The sequence below is a fragment of the Pieris rapae genome, chromosome 24 (genome assembly GCF_905147795.1).
Source record: "Pieris rapae chromosome 24, ilPieRapa1.1, whole genome shotgun sequence".
Lineage (NCBI taxonomy): Eukaryota > Metazoa > Arthropoda > Insecta > Lepidoptera > Pieridae > Pieris > Pieris rapae.
Genome location: NC_059532.1, coordinates 3,898,893 through 3,921,048, shown reverse-complemented (window position 1 = coordinate 3,921,048; position 22,156 = coordinate 3,898,893). Strand labels below are relative to the sequence as shown.

Genomic DNA, 22,156 nt, shown 5'->3' with positions numbered 1-22,156 from the left:
CAAATAAGTCAAAAATGAGAAAACATTGAAATAAAGGAGCGTACAAATTCTTAAAAGGCCGGCAACGCACTCACGAGCCCTTCAGCATCGAGAGTGTCCATGGGCGGCGGTATCACTTAACATCAGGTGAGCCTCCTGCCCGTTTGCCCCCTGTTCTATAAAAAAAATTAAACCGTATTTTACGACTTCGTTTCCCGGGGTAAGCAATGTTTTTATTAGTGTTAGGTTTAAAGACTATTCTAAAAAAGGCAAAAATGCCACTTATATAAGAACAATACTTCAGGTAAACATAACATTGTAGTCGTTTTCAAATAATCACAAATAGTACATGCAACAAACCAAAAGACACACGAATAAAAACCAATCATAAGATATTAAAAGTAATTTTGTTTGACATATTCAACCAGCCTCGATTTGAATGCATTGAAAGAACTAATATTTTTATTTTTGTGGGTAGTTTATTATACAGCTGTGCGCCTTCGTAAGTCATTTTTTTTTGCCGTAGTTCGTGCGTATTTTAGGTAGTATTAGACTTCAGAAATTTGTGTATCATATCTATTCTGTTTTACAATGTATTTGTAAAACATATTTTAATTAGCTTTGACACAATATGTGTGATACGAAGTTCACCGGGTCATCTAGTTAATAATGTTTAATAATAAATGGTTTTCGATTTGAAAATGTTATATTTGTTTATAATTATTTTTAGGTAAATTTATAAAATCACGGCTCTCTTTAAAACAGCTGCATTTTTTTTATCATTCTTTACAATACTACAATGGCTTTGGAACCCTTAAAGAATAAAATAGTGCAATATATACATGTAATTATTATAACTAATTATAATATTTAAAAATAATTGCTAGATGATGATGTATATTTTACATTTATGTTATATTGATGAATTATATACTTAATGTTATTATGTAAATGTCATTATATAGTGATGACTGGTGTATTTAAAACTACGGTTAATACAAACACTTGTTGTTGTTAATTATGATTGGCATATTGTTATATGCGATAGTCACTGGTCAAATAAAATGTGATTATGAATATAATTCTTTTTTTTATATTTCCCCTTAATACCTAATAATAAACAAGATTCTAATTATATATCTACACTTTTTAAAATAAAATTTATAACACGTGCATACAAAGTACACATGTTAAAAGTGAATCTTTTTTAATAATAACATTCAAATTGACAAACAAAAACAAAATTCTAAGCGATGCAGCCGTTTTTTTTATTTATTTATTAAGTCTACAACATCATACATATTACTAAATCCACTGATAATTTTATAAAATCTTATATCTAATATGTACGACAATACTACATGTATTGTAGTAAACATATGTTATGCTAAAATAGGAATTAAAAAAATTACAATTAAAAACATAAACAAGATAAGAGAATTACACAATACGATTTTTTATAGAACAGGGGGCAAACGGGTAGAAGGCTCTCCTGATGTTAAGTGATACCGCCGCCCATGGACACTCTCGATGCCAGAGGGCTCATATTGTCTTGTCCCCCTTAATAAAGTATAATCACATATTTCATTTTTAAATAAATTTATTGATTATTATTATACATGTATTGTATCAAAATAATTTTCTTACATCCTCTGACGATATTTGCAGCACGCATTCTATCAATGTTATGTCAAACGCCATAAGGTTATATAATCAAAAAAGTTTGTATTGTGTGTTAGTTAAGTATTCTTAAATTTTCTAATTTCCGATGAATTTTCTCATAAGAACCTTCTCCTGACAATGACAAACACAACAAAAAGAATTAGCGAACTCGTGATGCCGTGACCGAGGAAATAGAGATTAATTTTTATTTATAGATTGAATTGTAAATGTATGAAATTTAGTTAATTTACTAGTAAATTCTGATCACTACATAGTATAAAACAAAGTCGCTTTCTCTGTTCCTATGTCCCTTTGTATGCCTAAATCTTTGAAACTACGCAACGGATTTTGATGCGGTTTTTTTTAATAGATAGTCATTCGGAAGGTTTATATGTATAATAACATCCATTAAATAGTAGAGAAGTACTGTTATTTTTGAAGTTTCTAATGTGATGTCGTAAATAATTAAATTTTTTCCGCTTACATTGCAAACGCAGGCTGAACCCTACGAGTTTTATCAAAATAATGTACTAAGTATTGTACACAATGAAAAGGTCTACAGAAAAGTCCGTGATGGTATATGTCTATCTCTTATGGATAACCCACATTTTTATATACAACGTTCACAGATTAGTGTATTTAGTATCAGCATTGCACACGTGCGAAGCCGGGGCGGGTCGCTAGTTAATAATAATAATCAGTGGCGCTACAACCTCTTTAGGTTCTGGCCTCAGATTTCTGAATCTGTTTCATGATCATTTTTTAAATCTAATAGGCAAGTAGGTGATCAGCCCCCAATGGGTCTAAGACATTCATTTGTCGAAAAAAATGTCGCCATATATATTTTTAGTTTTAATGTTTACATGAGAAACTTAATATTAATACGAGCGAGATAATCGTCGCCATTAGCAGTCTCACTTTTAGTCTACTATGTTCACACTAACATGCATCTTTAATGCCTTTTTGAATTTGTCAAACACACCAATATTGCGAATTTGAGATGGTAATTCATTAAATAATTGCACACCCTCATACCTAATAGATTTCTTCAAATAATTTGTACGCGGCTTCAGCAAGATAAGAAAACTCGCTCGACGAGTATTGCGTGTACATAGTTGTGTATGTATTTGATTTTTTGAAACGACAAGCAACTATGGATAGAGTTATTTAATTTTTTTAAATTAAGATACAGGTGCTATAAACATATAGTTGTTTAATCGTCATCAGTTTGGTTTCTTGGTAGATTTTATTACTGTTAAAATATTGTAGTGTTTGTAAGTTAGAAATTATGTTTTTACATGCTTTACCTCATATTTCAATTCGATACTTAGTTATTTATAAAAAATCCATACAAATTATAAATCATTTTATATAATGTTTGCTAATCTATTTCGTGTTATTATTTACATATAAATACATTACTTCCAAACTTATTTGTCTTCCTGAATTATTAATAATGCCAATATATTAAGCTTTTAGTTTTTTTTTTATAGAACAGGGGGCAAACGGGCAGGAGGCTCACCTGATGTTAAGTGATAACGCCGCCCATGGACACTCTTAATGCCAGAGGGCTCGCGAGTGCGTTGCCGGCCTTTTAAGAATTGGTATGTCCTACCTATGGAAACCAGTTCCGAGTCCTGCCATATCCTGACGAAGAAGAAGTCTCCAATTGCGATAATCCTCTCCAAGGATCCAGTCAATCTCAGTGCCTTGTAGAAGGTGTATTGCCCATGATGACCGCACGGCGCTCCGACGAGCTATAAAAAGATAATTTACGATAAAATTCCTGTGATATTTATGGAATTTTTTGGACAAATGGGATAAGTCTTTCATCTCTGTCTGTAAGGACACAATTGCCAAACGTATTTCGATCACAATGTTGATTCACAATGTTTTCAAGGGGAAGGTGATTGGGTTCTTAAAGGCAAGGTGCTTTTATAGCGTGGGCGATTACCTAGATCATAAGTTTGAAATTAACGCGGATAACATCACTTCAGATGTTATTAAATACAAGAAAAAGAAGCCTAACGATTAAATCGTTGTATTTTTTAGATAAGAATTATTACAAATATTGGCGTCTAACTAACTCTGCGCTGTAATTTTTCTAAATGTAAGATTTAATAACTACTGTCTTGTTATTCATAATTATTATTATATAATAAAACCAATGAATAAACAAAGGTAGAAAATAAGAAGATGAACAGAAGTACGTATACATGTCTGAAAGGATAATAAATGTATTTATGTAAATAAATAAATAAATAATAAACAAATGTTCCTAAAAAATGCTTTCTGCCATAATTTGTATAATAAATTGTAAATAAACAGTGAAAAAAGCTATTTGTAAATATCTAAAACATCCATTATTATACTAAAAATTTGTAATTAGCCTTTGGAGACTTTAAATAATTCTTACACACACGTTTGATACACACACCCTTATACATTCAAACACCCACAATCATATAAATCATAGTATATAGACTTTGTATATTTTCTGTCCGCGATGGAAGACTTATGATCTGGTACTCAGGACTTCTACCAGTCCTAGGGTCTGTTCAAGTATTACGTAAGCAGATTTACTGCAATTTATCCCCCCCCCCCCCTATTTTTGTCAGCAAAAGTAAGCAAAACTCTCAAAAATAACAGTACTTTATGTACTTGTAATTTTTCATTTGTAATCCTCGAATATGTGATTCGTTTTGAAGCAAAACCTTCCTAATTACTGTTGACGTAATCTCAGAATAACAAAATCAAAGTTTCCCCCCCCCCCATATGGTGCTTACTTTATACTTGAACCCCCTATTGTCGGCACCAGTGTTATGTGGTCCCCATTGTGTATATTTACCTAATTACTATTTCTTTACCTTATATTAGTTTAACCATTTGTTTACGTAATGATAAGTTATGATTAGTTAATGACATTGTTTGTTCCCTTAATGTATGCCTACTCCTACCCAATCCTTTAAATATCAAATCCCGATCCTTTTCAGGACATTTCTATTCCATATTCCAACATTGAACGCTAGTTTATTTTAAACATAATTTTAAATAAAGCCTTTGTTTGTTTTAAAAACAAGTTATAATCAGGCAAAACGAAGTTAAAGAAAAACACTTTTTTACGGATTATAGTTATGTATTATTGTATTTAAACTTATAATTATTTAAACATAATTTTAAATTTAACCGACGTTTAAAAAGGTGTTAAATGTCAAAAAGTATCACAGCTGTAGAAAATGTTGTATTATTTATTTCCCCGGAGTTAATTTAGTGTTTTACTTTAAATGTGTAAAAGTTATGTTAATAAAAGACAATATGTACTTTATAAACAAAGTTAGCCGAGTCAGCTATAATGTTCTAAGTCAAAAATATAATTCATGCGTTATGTGGACGCGGCCTATTCTGATACGAACTGCGGATATGGCTATTTTGTTATGTAGCGTCAACAAAACCAATCATGAAGAATAAATATTGTTTTACATTTCCTTCAATCAGACTATCGTAATAAATCAAGGAAATGTTTTGTAGTTTAACGAACCTTTTTCAGACATTTGTATGTAAAAAAAAATCCTAGATCTATACACACAACACACAAATACACAGTATTTACAATATTAATAACCTACATTAAATAATAATAATAGATAATTAAAACAAACTTAAAAAGTATGGTTCCCGCCGAAGAATTTTTCCCTCTACCAGCCTTCTTTAATTAACATTTTATCAATTAATATGTACGATTCGATTATTAGTAGTGATAAATGAGTCTACAAATGGTAGGCTATTGCCTAATGCCTAGCCTACCTTTTTAGTACACACCAACATAGAACATTTTGCTATGCTATCAGAGACTGTTCGGTTTTCCGGAAATAACTTTATTAAGTTGTTCTGTGATTTTTCTCTATCTCTCCTCAGAGTTCAAGTTATTAGATTTTATTAACAAATAAGAAAGGAGTTGATAGTAGAATTAAGGGTTGTATGCATTTTTGTATACTATATCATAAAAATATAAAAACAAAAAAATTGTCTAAAAAACAAAAAAACTATTATCACTTAGGGGTTTGAAATAATTTGCTAACCGTACCAAGCACGGCCTTTGAATCAATAAGTATAAAATTGAAACAGCTCGGCAGATAGTGAATGTGCGAGTGAGACGGACTAAGATTAGGCATAGACTACAGATTAACAAAATTATATAAAAATCTCGTGTTCGTTCCATACTCCTCCGAAACGGTTCGAACGATTCTTATGAAATTTTTAGGCATCTACTATCTATCTTTCGAATCCCTAAGTGATAAGAAGTGTCCAGTGTACACCTCAAAAAAAATATTACTGAACCATTTTTTTTTTGTTTTTTTTTTTTTGATACAACATTTTTCAACCCTCTACGATTAACCCCTATTTTTTACCATCGTAGATAGTTTTTTTTATTGAACTAAAAAAATATTTCCTAGAAATAATATCCATGATAAAACGACGTTTTCCGAGTAAACTATAGAAAATGTCTAAAACATCATATTACGAGAAATCAATATTTTCCATCCACGTAGTCCTGGCGTAGCCGTGGTTTCCCAACAGAAACGGTGAAGCGAGGTGACCAGGAAACTAAGATGTCCTACATCTAGCTAGACTGACTTGAACTCAATGGGCGTAACATATATACATATATATAAATATATATCCTATAGCTTGGCAACATCATCACGTTTCACCAAGAATAAGTTTCACCAGCGTCTTTTGTTTCGTTAAAAAAGAAATCGTTGCTACTTATTAATTTAATTAACAGGTCGTAGGTTCCATCCCCGGCTGTGCACCGGCTTTGTATTCACTAGTATAAAGAAAAATGTCACGGGACCGGCTTGCTAGACCCATCATGAAGGTGTGTGTCAAAGGATGTACATGCCTATGTCATTGACATTGAGAAACAAATACAGAAATCTGAAGATATCAAAGGTTTTCTGGATTCTGGTTTTTTGTACTGCGTTTATACATATATGTGATAGACATATAAAATTGTATTGTATATTATACACATGTGCGAAGGTTTTATTCAAACAGCTGCCCCCGCAAAAGTATATTTTAGTACATACCAACATATCGAATTTTTTGCTACCCCATAGATGTTCACGTCTTCAAAATAACAGCCTTTTAGGTATTTCCATGCAATTTCTTCCAATCTTCAAGAGATGAGAAACGAAAAATTACACGAATTATTCTTTTCGATATTTAGCTACTTAATATTGGAACAGATCTTTAAAATGTTTTATAATGAGGGTTAAAATTGCTTAACACATATTTACTGAATAAAAATGAAAAATACATTGATAAAGCTATGTAAGACTTTAGTTTTGTAAAGATATTTGTAACGAGCTCGATAATTATGAAGTAATATATAATATGTCAATCAAATTTGACATAATAACACAATATTTACAATATTCTTAAGCTAAACATAGTAATAAAAATAAATAAATAAACATAAAAGCAATAAAATAATTTAGGGATTTACTTTAAAATCAATATATTTTTTTAAAATGTTTTATAATACACAATAATTGCCGATTTTTGACAGTATGCCGGAGTTAAATCATAGTGATCCTTAAATAAAATGTAATGTCAAGGTTGCGTCAGCGGATATTTATATATTAGTCTATGGTTTAAAGACAACTAACATCGAAATTGCATACAAAAACATTTAAGTGTTTAAGATAGGCCCAGTATCTTGCCATAGAACACTTCACAATTACAAAGGACTATGAATCATAGATAATGTAATGAAAACTACGTATCTATTTAGTTTTTAGTCTGCACAAAAAAAAACCAATTCTTTCCCACTCAATATTGACATAAAAAGGAAAGCGTATTATGAATATGTCCGTCCCGTTCGCGCACGTACCGTTTCTGGCAGCGTCTTTGTTTCACAAAGTCAGGGTTGTCAATATTCCTAATGTTTTATATGATTGTAAGCAAAATGGCTGACAGTGTAATAGATGTAAATTTTTTAAGCAATAATTAAATATAATTAAAAAATTGAAGCCGCAGGAATGTATCTGCCTCACTACAATATAAATAAATGTATGATTGTTTTAATAATTAAATATTCATAGCTAACTATTGCATAGTAAAAAAACGCCTTATACGACTAGCTGTATATTGTGCTTTTACTAAAACAGGACTACTACATGTTATTAAATGAAGACTCCACTATATATAACTCTCTCGCGATTAACTCAAACACTACCGAACGAATTTTTTTGATAGTTTTCATCAAAAGATAGTCTAGATTCTTCGAGGTATATAAGTTTATGGTTTTATGTAACTTGTCTAAAATATAACGATTATTGTTAAAATATATTGATAAAGAAATCTAAGATAAAGACTGTTTAAAAAGTTTATTTTTTAAATTACAATATAGTCTTGAAGTTTTGTGATTATAGACAACAGATAAAACTATACTAGATGATTTTAGGCCAAAGACTAACACTTCGCATTTATTTATAATTAACACAATGTTATATGATATTTAAAAAAAAATGTGGCAGCCCTACACTAACACCCTATTCTGTATAATGTTTCGACCGTATATTGGATGAGGTCAGCGCTTCTCAAAATTTAGTTAGGTCGCATTATATAATTTGTATACATTTCTTATGCAAATAATTAGTTTTATTTTATTCTATTTACATTATGAAAGATTTATCTCGTGTCGCTAATTTTAAATACAATACACTATATTAGTTAAATATATACGAACCATTGACCGCTATAAAGTGACTTTCAGATATAATATGCTTATATATATATTAACTTAAATGAACCAGGCAAGGATCCATGACCAGGGATGAGAGTCACAAGCTGAACGCTACTAAGCTCTAATTAATGATAAAAAAATATAAACAAACAAAGCTCATTATTTCCTTGAAACTTGACATATATAAATTAAATTTGTCTTAAAAATCCATCAGTGCCGGGGATCGAACCTGGACCTCAGGAATGAGAGTCGCACGCTGAAGCCAGCACTGCCCCCTTACAGAATATCGACCTACCAACCATACAAAAATATGTTACTGTAAAAATGCATTTAATAAATATAAGTTTGAGAACCACTAACGCATAACCAAGCGCAAACGACAGAATTCACGCTAGTTGCAACCACCCGGCGTCACTTATTCAGTTTAAATATTACAATTTGATACCTAAATAGTTAAAAAATATATATACAATACATTCGAAAAGTAAAGCTACCTTTTAGACGTAAGTTATGTGTAAACCGTAATGAGCGATTAACTAAAACATTTAAACTTTATATATTTAGGCTTAAATATTTTATTAAAGTAGTATGCGTATATATATGTAATTAAGAAAATAATTTATAAACGTAAATCGGAAATAGCGTAATACTTAAATTTAGCTGTGATGCACATGTTATTGACCTAAAATTAAAATAACCTGTTATTTATAGCAGTAACGTATCACTTATTAAACTGTTACGAGTACGTACCTAGTACGTAAATAGTAACATGTGGCAGGGCCTTTATGTATTGTTTTAATGTTTATAAACACACATAGGATTATATGTTCAACTGCAAAGCTAGCTGCCAATTTCGTTTTGCCTTAATATGTTAGCCTACCTTTTTATAAGCTTCATACCAACATATGGAACAGTTTGCTATGTTACCCCATACAGACTGCTCTAAGTACTAAATAAACAATAACTATATTTTTTTCTCCATAAAAACCTTCCTCAGACTTTAGGGAATAAATTAATACTGGAATTGGTGCAGTCGTCTTCGAGTATTGAGCTTAGCAAAACACTGCATATTTTTTTAATGTTAAAACATATAATACTAACAACGTATACGTATTTAAATTTGAATTTTATGTCCTAGTATTAAATACCTAGTATAACTTAATATCATGTTACGAAGTATAAATATGTAATGTTTCGAGTTTGATAACATCATGTACTAGGTATTCATAAATAACTATAATTGTATATACTATACTCAATGCCATAGAGTTGTAATCCGATTTATCGTAAAGAAGCGTAACGAAAATAATTGTTTAAATTTAAAATTATATTAAAAATATATTTGCAACCTGTAAAACAATCATGGAAGAATCTAGAAGTCCGTTATTGTTAATTATACTGAAGTGTAATTGTCGATCATATTACATAAACAATGTAACAAACGTAGGAAGTACCAAGAGCGTATAAATTTAAATGCCGGCAACGCACTTGCGAGTCCTATTTTATTGTTTAGTGATATACAAAAGTAACGCTAAATTATTATCTCGAAAATTGAACTAAACGGCTTGACCAATTAATAATATTCACTAAACACTTTTAACACGTTCACGTTCTATAATTTATCTATCAAAATTCAATCGCCTTGTACATTTAAGATATATTTAATAAAATTCATCAAGATATGCCGAGTCGTTTAGATAAGGTCACAGATATGAAATTGATGGACTGTTATAACTGTTTTGTTTACGTAGAATTACCAAGTTTTTGTTACAAGTGAAAGTTTATAGAATCAAGTTGATTACGTAATGTCGACTTTAAGCATTTTAAGTAAAATATAGTTTTAATCCTGACTTTTTTGCTACGACAGTAGATTTATTACAACATTAAAACTCACGTCAATATAACAATTTAATAATAATTAAATTACCTTTTAAATAACAATCAGTAAAAACTACCTAACTAACTAAATCAAGTCAACAAATTCTGTTTTTAAATTATTTTAATCAATACTATTTGTCATTTTATAATGTACAGACTAACATTATTAAATGACTTCTAAACAAATTCAGCCTAATTCGTGACAAAATCATTCATATGAGTGAACCGTGTGAACAAGATAAACAAATATACCATTGTTGTAAAAATGAAGTCACTATTTAGAAAAGAAAATTCAACTTTACCAAAGCCTTAACATTTTACAATTACCATAAATATAAAGAACAGTTAAATTTTACTCATTACACAATTGGTTTAAATTAGTTAGTTCCAAAGAACCACAAAAATAAATACCGCATTCTAAATCGTTCTAAATCGCACTCAGCGAGTACAATAATAGATTTATTTTGAAATCGAGAACTATAATTAACCGAAATAATTATAAAAATCTAATTTGCATTACCTAAGTACCGATTTTAATATTTAACTAATGTCGATAAAAATCGATAAAATAAAACATGGCACAGCCCTAGTTCCGCCATCCACTCACACAAACAAAAATTAATAATAATTTCTTTCCTTTTGCACACAAAGACACGTCACAACATCTTTAATTATTACAGCAATAAAATTTATGTAAAGGTTAAACAATGTTTGAGAAAATACAAATATTGTTAATTCAAATTATTCAGTAATAATTGACAATTACGTGTAAGAATAAGACTGAAGAACAATGGCATGTCTATTAAAATTCCGTATTATTAATGACCACATGGTTTCTATTTTAAAATAGCTCAGAGACATAAAAAAACATGTACCTTATACGATGGCTTTTCCATAATCGGTAATCCAAATCACAAATCACAGAATGCAACGAAAAATTTGCTGCATTGTTAACTGTCTATTTTTAACAGATATTATACGCGCACTTTTTCACTTGTCACTTGACGTAATTAAAACAAAAACACATCACAGAATCGCGGCGACGAATCGTTATCGGTTATAAAAACAATATGGCGTTTAAAAATAATAATTCAAATTTCGAATGCGTATACATTTTTGAAAACGTAACGCGGCCACCTCAACGGACGGCAGGACCGCATCTGTGTGCCATTGTATACCTTATTCGCTCACACGCGGAGACTCTAGGGTTGAAATTATTTAATTTTAATAACCAATTATTATTATTTATTGATTACTTACTATTAATAATCAAAAATAGTTTCGAAATACTTAAGATGTGTCGTTAACTTTGTTAAGAAACCATTGCGTTCCATATTTATGTTTACAAATCAGTTATTATCATTAAATATCATTTACTAATTGTCATACACATATTAGCTAACCTAACACTTGTTATTGAGGTTTTTCCTTGTTAATCTTAAATAGTTGTAATTCCGTTGTATATTATAAGATAAGATTCGATTTAAAGATTGTTGTACAAAATTTTAAGTGTGACAATATAAAATGTAGTTTATACTTAAATTATTATGAAAATATACTTTTAAAAATAATAATCCAATTACTTTAAACTGTTAGTATTGTATTTGTCCACCAATTAATTTTTTACATCTCAATCAAACTTTTTGATTGCCGCTTTTTTTTAATATTTACGTTATGTATAAATTAATTTTGATTTATTCACCTTAAACTACATACTTACAAATTATATTACCTATATATATAACATAGATATTATACACCAAGAATTAATGGACAAAACACGTTTATATGTTTTGTCCATGGGAGTCATGAGACTAAAAATAATATATGCATTTTTCTTAAATCGGTTAAATATTTATTTAAATTTGAAATCGACAACCTTGGGACTTCCACATCGAAACTCAGACGTTTGCTCTATAAAGGGGTGCTTACACTTGTGTTATTATTTTTAGCATTTAATTTTTATTAAATTATTATATTTGTTCTGTATATTAATAAAACTTTGACAGATAACTGAAATTTATTTTGTCTTCTTTAGTCGACGTTTTGAGTGCTTTCAGATCAATGTGTCATTTGTATCAATGCTATGTAATACCGTAAAAAGTATTATTCGCAATTTATTAAACATAGTATACAATATTCAAAACATTATACACAAAGGACAGCCTTTTGTATTATCTATATCCAGGTAAACCAATAAATAAAAAAACACAAGATTATGATAATTAATAACTTAGTGCATGATAAATAATTATTTTCACAAAAAATACTGAGGTATTCAAACTTAAATATTAATAAGTATTATTTTCAATTACATTTGTAGAAACACCAGATCAGTTTATTCATGGATTTCAAACTTCAAATGACAATAATAATAAATCAAACAGGACTTTTAGAATTCTGTGTTACACCAAGTTTAATTATTTTGCTGACTCGGGCTTTTTAGTTTTATAAGTGGAGTTTTTTTATATAAAACCAAATATATAATATCTTGCTATCAAGTCACTGCCTATTCCCAGCCCTTGTTGCAATTTTTTAACAATTGGTTCAGCGCCCACTTCATCTCTTCGCTTTTTATCATTCAAAATACATAGCATTAAACTATTTTATATCTGTATAACGCGGTTTGATAATAAAGTATATGATTTTATATATTACTTAAAACCCACTGACCCAGTAACAGTACACCCCCCGAAAGAAGTATCTCCAAATTATTTAACTTGCAACTATGCAGGTAAAATTGCTTGTATAATTAGTTTTATATTTAACACATTTAAAATTTGTTGTATAAATGACTACGATAAAATATTCGTACAGTGTACACTCGCCATTATGTTTCAAGTAGATAACGCACACATACACATTTGCAGTAACTATGGTTTCGGCTGATTACAAACGACTCTGACTTTATTTTTAACCAACTACGAAGAGGATTATGCAATTTGTAGTTATTTAAATTAACTATTTACGAAAAAATAGATAGTTTCCAATGCAATTACGAGTGTTTAGTTTATTTATTATATAGGTAGTATATTAAACATGTATTTTCTATAAACGTGAATGACTTCTAAAACTACTAAAGAAATTTTGAAGTGTAGTAATATTAGTCGTCGAGACATTTGTAAACAAACATACACATACTAAAAATGATTCTCAAGTACCAAATTCCAATAATGCACCTTTTTGTAAAGTCGGTTACACATTCAATTCACACAATATTAATTAAACAATTTCAGTTGCTACATTTTTGAAAAGGGCGAAATTATTAATAATTTAATAATTGCATTTAAAAATCGATAACCATTTGATGCTAGAACCGGTTTTCTTAATATACTTCATGAATTTTATTACCTATAATATATATATCTTTTATCTTTGGAAACTGTCACTCTCTCCCTGGCTCTGCAACCCAAACAATGACTTCTCTTCTTTTTCTGGGCTCTGGAAAATGAAAGTTCCCTGACCGCCAATAGCTGCGGTACCCAGGCCGACCTACTACTGCTACTGCTACTACTACTGGCCGACCAGTTCAAGGTGTCAAAGTTTAATAAGAGATGTCATACGTAAGACATGAGCTACAGACCTTAGACAAAGGGTTTTCTAGGTTTTCTTTTCAAAATTTCTTATGACTCCCCCCCCATGTCCTGTTACTACCAGGTTTATATGCAATTGTCATACTTTTTCCCTCCTCGTAAGTAGTTCTGACATTACAAAAACCCTTAGGTAAAGTAATCATAAAGTAATGAATATACATTTGCTGTGTAATCAATAAAATGTTAAAATGAATCAATAGTCGAGCAATAACAAAATGGCGGATTTATAAAAATGCTCAATGATTGTAAAACTGTTTTATTAACAACGCAAAAAATATTTGCGCGTTTTTATGATATATTTTTCATAAATGTCATTGTTTTATTCTAAACACAATGGTCGTTTTATAGAAAGTATTTAATGCGAATTAAAGAAAACGATTTCATAAATATAACACACTAAACAATATTTGCACGTGTTTTTATGAAATATTTTTCATTTTTCTAAACATTATACATATACATATTAACATTAACATTATATATATTATTACATTTATTCTAAACAAAATGGTGGATTTACAAAATTACTCAATGAACTTAATATGAAAAATATTATATAAATAGAACATAAAATAATATTTGGACTTGTTTTTATGAAATATTCTTCCTAAATGTCAATAGTTTGGATGTAAGCAAAATGGCGGATTTATAAAAAGTAAAAAATTCGAATTTATAATAAATATTTCATAAATATAACACAATAATTGTGTTTTATTTATAAATATTTCAATATATAGAACACGTACAAATACTTTTGTGATATTTCGATATGAAGGAGAATTCAGACTTTAATAAACGTACTTTAATATTTATTGTTTTAAACTATATATCATTTCATAACATACATATTCTCTCAGTATATAGTTATTTAAAAAATGTCCAGCCATGATAATTCTAGTTTTAATTAAAAAAGACGTAGTGTGTAAGCACACTCACACAAAGACCTCTTGGTTTAGTAATCTCTAGAAACGTCGTAAACAAATTTAAGCTCTATTACAATCGTACAGAATTGTTTTTATAACATTATCGATAAAACATAAAAAATAGGACAACCTTTGATTTTTTTAACGACTGCGACTAACAGATGTGTTATATTGTTATCGATAGAAATAATTACGAATCCTTTTGACAAAAGCTATAGTTATTATTGTCGATAAAAACATTGCTCCTTCGCCCTCTAGGTATTCTGTTGGAGGTGATCAGCCTTCTGTGCCTGACCTCTTAAGCTCATGATATCTTCCATGACCGTAACAGCCTGTATTAGATACGTTTAGAGCATTGGTCTCGAGCTATCACTACAGCCTTTGGAAAACGCTGGCAACGAAATTATACATAGTTTTTGATTAGAAACTTCTTACGAATGATTAAAATTATTACGGATTAAACGTCACGAAGTTGTGCAGCGTTTTTGTCGAAGAAAAGGGATAGAGCGATTGAGACCGATTTAGAGGGAGTGATCAAGGAAGATCGATATACACGCTATTCATGTGTATTCGTTTAGTCGTCGCATGACGTCTTGTGCGGTTTATTTATTTATATTATCATTAGCACGTATACAGTGTGTGAACAGTGTGAATATAGATATACAAATACATGGATGTATGTATGATCACATATATACATGATCTTGATTTGTTCTTTACCTAATAATTAATTTACAAAGTTTCACTTCTATTTTGCACGCACGCAATTTTTTTACTTTTCATTCTAAGTTAGGTAGTAGTAATACCAGAATCTGGTCATGCCTTGGATTGCTGAATCGTGTTCATTTCTAATAGAAAGGTAGGTGATGTGTGCATTACCGGGGTTCGTACCCCCATGGAAGAGACTTGCATGCAGCCACTAGTAGACAATACTACTTTGTTCAGCTGACCTGTAAGCATTTAATTTAGTTTCCTTTTGCCTTTATTAAACTAGTATAAAAAAACCAATAGACACTTACCAAATCACGTGTCAATATAACCATAGACAACTTTTCTAATTCCAGTATGGACACAGCCCTAATAGCAATTTAAACAAAATGGATATGACAAAGTGCGTTGTTACACGGGGTGTTTGATTAATTTTGCTCTTAAGTTTTTTTTATAGGTGGGCACACGAAAATATAATACAAGATAATATAACCCAGCTCATGGATACCAAGTTGACCACCTAGTGTTTGATTTGTAAAATATATTTAATTAAAGTGATTTTTATCTGAAAATTGGCGGAAGCCTTTCTTTGGAAACTTGTAAATTTTTACAAAATGCTATTTGGAATACAAAAATCTGGAAAATCATATATATTAAATCAATTTTCATATCATATATTATGTTATATTTACTACATAATATAGCTAATAAATATTCCCGAGGCAAGACAGCTTATACATATATTTTTATGTTTTATTTTTCCAAGAAGGCCAAGTGTCTTCTGTGTCTTACCTTTGTTGTACCACGGTCCGAATCACCAGACATATATACCTATTCTTTTCGGAACTGTGGAATCGACTTCCGGGGAGTATTCCTGAAGAGATACGACCTTTAATGAAAGAGTATACTCCTACCTCAAAGACTGGCAACGCACCCACTTGTGCCTAACATGGGGCCCAGTATCTTATAAAAAAAAATACTTAAAAATTTAACATTATGATTACATTTTTGGCATACCTAGAGAAGTCATGCTTAAAGCTAATTATCGACTCTTATCTTTGTAATTATTATTTCTTATATTTAATTTTTGGGTCTAAGGTTTCCTCACGATGTTTTCCTTTTTTTTACAGAACATGAGCCCCTGTTGACACTCTTAATGGGAAAGGGCGAATGCGTTGCCGCCCTTTATAGGACGTCCTTGAAAGACCCTAAGTCGAGTAATAAATGCGCACATACTAAGTCCATTGGTGCACAGTCGGGGATCGAACCTACGACCCCAGACCAAATTTGATATATTATTCAATAAAAATAATTATATTTTGTATTATTTATAATGATTTACGAATGAGTCTAATTATAAAGTAACAAAACAGCATACCTTTTTCCGCAATCGGTTAAGAGGGTACGAAAGAGAATTCATTGAAATATATTCTCAGTAAACAGAACTGTGGAGGGCGTGGAGATGATTTCATAATAAAATTTAAATTTGCGTTCAAAACTAGTCAAGAATAAGATTAAGGATATATTTACAATATATTTCTGTGATATACATACTATATCTATACATAAGGTAGCCGATCTCATATCTGTCATTTGTTTTGGATATGGTAGTATACGCTCAGCGTACCTATTTGAAATCCTTATGGGTACAAGGACCCGGAAGGATTTCAGTGGGCAGTTGTTTTCATATAGTTAACTGACTTAAAAAAACGCTCAGTGGTGGAGCGGCTGACGTCGAAGTGAAGACAAATATTCCTCTCCTGGTGGATCTTATTTAAATATCCTCGTGATACTACACACATGACATTTGTCCCTCGCAGAAGAACGTGATTTAGCCAAAGAGTATTCTGTAAATCACCCTCCCCTCACACTTTGAATTCAATTTTCTTTTGGTTTTTATATTTTTTAAATAGATTTTTATGTTTGCCTTTATAAATAAATAAAAAATAAGACACAAATAGAAGATTACCAAGCTTCTTATATGGCAGGCCTTGTAGTGAGACTGTTAGACTAGCGATGCACCATAATGGTGACCTGGTAGGGAGCCTCCCAATATCGATTGGGAATCGATACAGAGCAAGACCGCTCATTAGACGGTTGAATGGCATTATTAATACGGCTGCCTGAAGCAGGATACAGATTGCCCATGACACTTTGAGATCCTTGAAGACAGCCTTCTCCCCAATAGACAAAAATTAGTGTATTTTTACATTTAAAATTTTTAATAAGATTAAGATTACTCGGATTTTTATTTATATTTCTGATTATTATTTACTATAAGTGCTTGTCATATTAAATATTGTGTATTTTTTCTTGTTTCAATATATCAAAGCGTTGGTAAGTTTTTATAAATAAAAAGACACTCCACAGTATCCCCTGTCCCAGCCATCCTTTCCCTCAGAAATCCTACGCGACAAAAGTTTTAATTATATCCCCGTCTCGTTCGCACACGTCATTGCCCCCAATACACACCTTTCGCTCTCGCATTATCTGTCTGTCTCATTTCCGCGCAGTTTTTGTTTGACTTAAGGCCCGTTCATAGACATTTAAATATTTTGGAAAAAATATATTTATACTTTATTATTGTATTCAAAGTCGTTCATACTCCACTGGTCAGCTACAAAATTTAACAGTCTTTTCGCTAATGACGGATTTTAATACTTTTATTAGATACCAATGGCAAATATACATGAAAAGCTTTTTTTTAATATTGAATAAATGAATGTATTATTATTTTTATCAAACATCAGATTGGGTGACAAATACTCGGATTCGAGAGCTAAGGATGGCAATGGGACGCTCGCACGGACCCGAGTGAGGGCCCCGCTACGATGACCCCGCTCTACTCGGATCCAAAAAAGCACTTAATGTTTATAGTTTTTAATCCTTAAGCATTAATGATAAACTACGCTCTAAATTTTAAATGGAGATGGACAAGACATGAAGCAAGACTGTCAGACGATCCATTGACCATAAGCGCATCCCTGTGGTGACACATTTGGGATTCAGAGGAATGTCGCTCAAGGGATTGGCAGATGGCATCACCAAAATGGGTGACTCGAGCTGAAGGCAACTGCACATATGAACGATATATAGATAGAAAATTTAAAAAAAAAGTGCTTGCGTACATAGTACACATGTCAGAAGTGAAACATCTCTGTAAATTAATTATTATAAGCCCCAATAGATGATCATGTACCAGTATATGATCACTCCAAGTATTTGTCATATATCTATATTCATACTGTTTATACTTTATACACTGTATACGTGCTAATGATAATATAAATAAATAAAAAATTGCGTTTACTGCGACAGAATTTCTATCTAAAGTTCTTATACTCTTGTTCCATTTTATAAATCTTTTTGTTGTTAAATGTATCATGTATTCCATCTTTGGCTATATTCTCAGTATATTTGTTTGTAGTTATATATAATTTATGTTAGCTGTAGGAGTACTAAATAAATAAATACTTAACGAATACAAACAACCAATACCGTGTGGTTTTTCTCGATATCTCTTTCTCGCTTTTGATTGAGAAATCCGTCTCAATCGCTCTCTCCTTTTCTTGGACAAAAACGCTGCACATATAATAAATATAATAATTTTATTTTTATTTAATATATAAAAATGAATTGTAAAATATGTTGTAACTTGTAACGCTCAAAACACGAATAGTGAACTTGAGGAAGATTGTTATGGAAGTAAGTTAGAAAAATCTTTTTTTTTTTAAATCTTTATTCATTTAAGTTGGTACATTTTTCTTTTCATAGTGTAAGATTTGGGAACCCTTTTAAGTAAATGAATAAAGACTTTAAAAAAAAAATCTAGATTTAGTAATTTTTCTTTCTATAAGAAACGCGGTTTATCTGATGGTAACTGATGCCAATATGGACACTCAACGCCAGACAAGCCAATGCTGGAGACTTTTAAGAATTAGTCTTTTCTTGACGGAGCAGTCGAATTGGGCATACTTCAGTGGTCAGAGTGTGGTGCAAAAACTGCCTCAAATAACGCTCTGGGTTCCTACCATCAACTAGCAAGGCGCAAGCCTTTTAACAACCTACAAAAAAGCATCGCTTATTCTGAATACCATGACGTCGAAGATCATCTCGTTTATGTTTCCACGTGACCTCAAAGATAAAATTAAATTTCGTTCATTCAATTTGTGTGAAAACCACGCGAGTGGAGCAAATTTGACTTTCTAAAAATATACTTTTTGTTTTTTTTTTTTATCTAACGTATATAATAACATATAATGTTTAAGTTATTAAAATCATCAATAAATATATTAATATACAATTACAAACTAAAAATATATCTAATAACTAACCTTAAAATTTAATTATTAAAAAATATTATTAAAAGGAGTCCCTTTAGGCAAGGTTCCGAAGATACTAGCAGCGTTCCCCCTTTGAATGGCTAGACTAATTCTTTGTGCGAGGTAGCTGCCAGCTCTTCGTTCTCCTGTGATGTCGACTAACCTTTTTGATATTTCCCTAAAAAGCTTTAATGCGCTAGGACCCCACGGACCAAGGGTCTCGACACCGAATGGGACAAAATCATATTCAGAGCCTAGACCCCTGTATTTGCAGACTTTAGCTTTTTCAGCCGCATCACAAGCCGCACCAGCTCTCTTGTTAGTTCCATGAAGATTGGAAGGGGCCAGTGTGTCTGAACAGGTGGCATCCCATACCAAAACCCGACCCATCTTCCATGGAATATATAAAATCATCAATTATACATTACAATTATATATATATATAAATATACATATAATTGTAATTTTTTTAAATTTAAATCACGTTGTGGTTATAAGGAACGCTTTAGGTAGACTAGAATCGTTTTTTTGTTTAAAAACAGACTGTTTAACAAAAAAAATTCTTATGGCCGATCTAAGAAATAATGAACTCAGTGTTATACCACTGTAGAATCCTTATTAAATGCGCTAACTTTTAAAGCTACTTGCCAAACTGGAGTAGTACATTTTTTTTTCAGGACGATCAGTTGAAGTAGTGCGAAAATTAATTTTGAAAACTTGGTACGGTATAAAATGACATTTTCCTAAAAGTTGGAGTGATCAGCACTGTGAGTTTAGGATCATAGGTTACATAAAACACTATTCGGGATGACGTAAGAGAAAAAAATTTGGCAAAAAGTAAATATTTGTAACAACAGGAATGAAAAAACTGTCACATGGTGTGCATTTTCTGGAATAACAAAAAAATATCCATAACTTCAAAAATACATGACTTATTTTTTTTTTAATTTTTCTGATAACTAGTGTGGCATTACCTATGAGAAAGTTTCGTCTTGACGTCGACTTTTGGGACACCCTGTATGTATATATATATATATATATTTTTTTAAGTATAGTCCACATCACAGGAGAACGAAGAGCTGGCAGCTACCTCGCACAAAGAATTAGTCTAGGCTATTTATTGAAAGGGGGAACGCAGCCAGTATCTTCGGAACTTTGCCTAAAGGGATTCCTTTTAATAATATATTTTAATTATAAAATTTTAAGGATAGTTATTTAGTATATTAGAATTACTATTTGTACCATTTGTTTAAATTAATAAAATGGATATACTATTATATATGTATTGTATAAGTAGATAAGACTTGTTTTCTGTGTTTACGTTTGAATGTGTATTCTGATTTTTGTGTATATGTTATGTGTATATTATTGGTTAGATATTGTATCATAAGTAACTGTAGGAACTGCATTTCAAAACATATATATTAAAACTGGTTAATAAAGTTAAGATGTACTATGTCTAATTTAGCAAAAAAAAATTAAAAAACTATTTTGTATATTGATGAGTTTTATTTTATGTTTAATTAAAGAACTTTATTTCTCACTACGAAAAAAATATTTTATTTACATGAGAAACTTAATACTAATATATATGTATATGTATGTAAACGAGCGAAATACATGTCGCCATTAGCCGTTACTATTTTAGTCAAATAGTTCACAACATGCATCGTTAATGTCTTTTTGAATTTGTCAAACGCACCAATATTTCGAATTTTAGATGGTAAATGATTAAATAATAAAGAATTTTACGTTAAACGTGAAGAAGATAGATATGATAAGAGAAAATAAACAAGAAACAATACGGCAACTTGTCTGATAGTAATAAGAATAATTAATTAAATATGTAACTCAAAAACAAAAAAAAGTATACTCTAAAAAATCATATATTATTTTAAACCAGCTTGCTCCCACGTGATTTTGTGTATTTTATCAGTCTCTTGCGACTTCAACGATTATTACTGGTTTTAAAATATAGCACAATGAACCACTCAAACCTTTAATCAGTATTATGGGTATAGTGTTCGCATAGTGGCTTCAGCATGCGACTCTCATACCTGAGGTCGTAGGTTCGATCCCGGGCTGTGCACCAATGGACTCTCTATGTGCGCATTTAACATATGCTCGAACGGTGAAGGAAAACATCGTGAGGAAACCGACATGTCTTAGACCCAAAAAGTCGACGACGTGTGTCAGGCACTGGAGGCTTATCACCTACTTGCCTATTAGATTTAAAAATAATCATGAAACAGTTTAAAAATCTGAGGCCAGGACATAAAGAGTTTGTAGCGCCACTGATTTATTTTTAATTTTATAGGTAAAACTACAAAAGCAAACGCC

The 22,156-nt window shown here is 30.7% G+C and overlaps 1 protein-coding gene across 2 annotated transcripts in view; it reads right to left on the bottom strand.

Annotated features, from left to right (window-relative positions):
* The window catches only part of LOC110995955 (AT-rich interactive domain-containing protein 5B-like), a 51,346-nt gene extending 39,922 nt beyond the window's left edge, over positions 1-11,424 (bottom strand). For both annotated transcript variants that reach the window (XM_022263413.2, XM_045633600.1), the window contains exons 1-2: positions 11,146-11,424; positions 3,257-3,398 (exon numbers count right to left, since the gene is read on the bottom strand). In XM_022263413.2, coding sequence (XP_022119105.2) covers positions 3,257-3,398; positions 11,146-11,166 — 163 coding nt within the window. In that variant the 5' untranslated portion in view covers positions 11,167-11,424. The remainder of the gene's footprint in view (positions 1-3,256; positions 3,399-11,145) is intronic.
* Between the last annotated feature and the right edge of the window lie 10,732 nt (positions 11,425-22,156).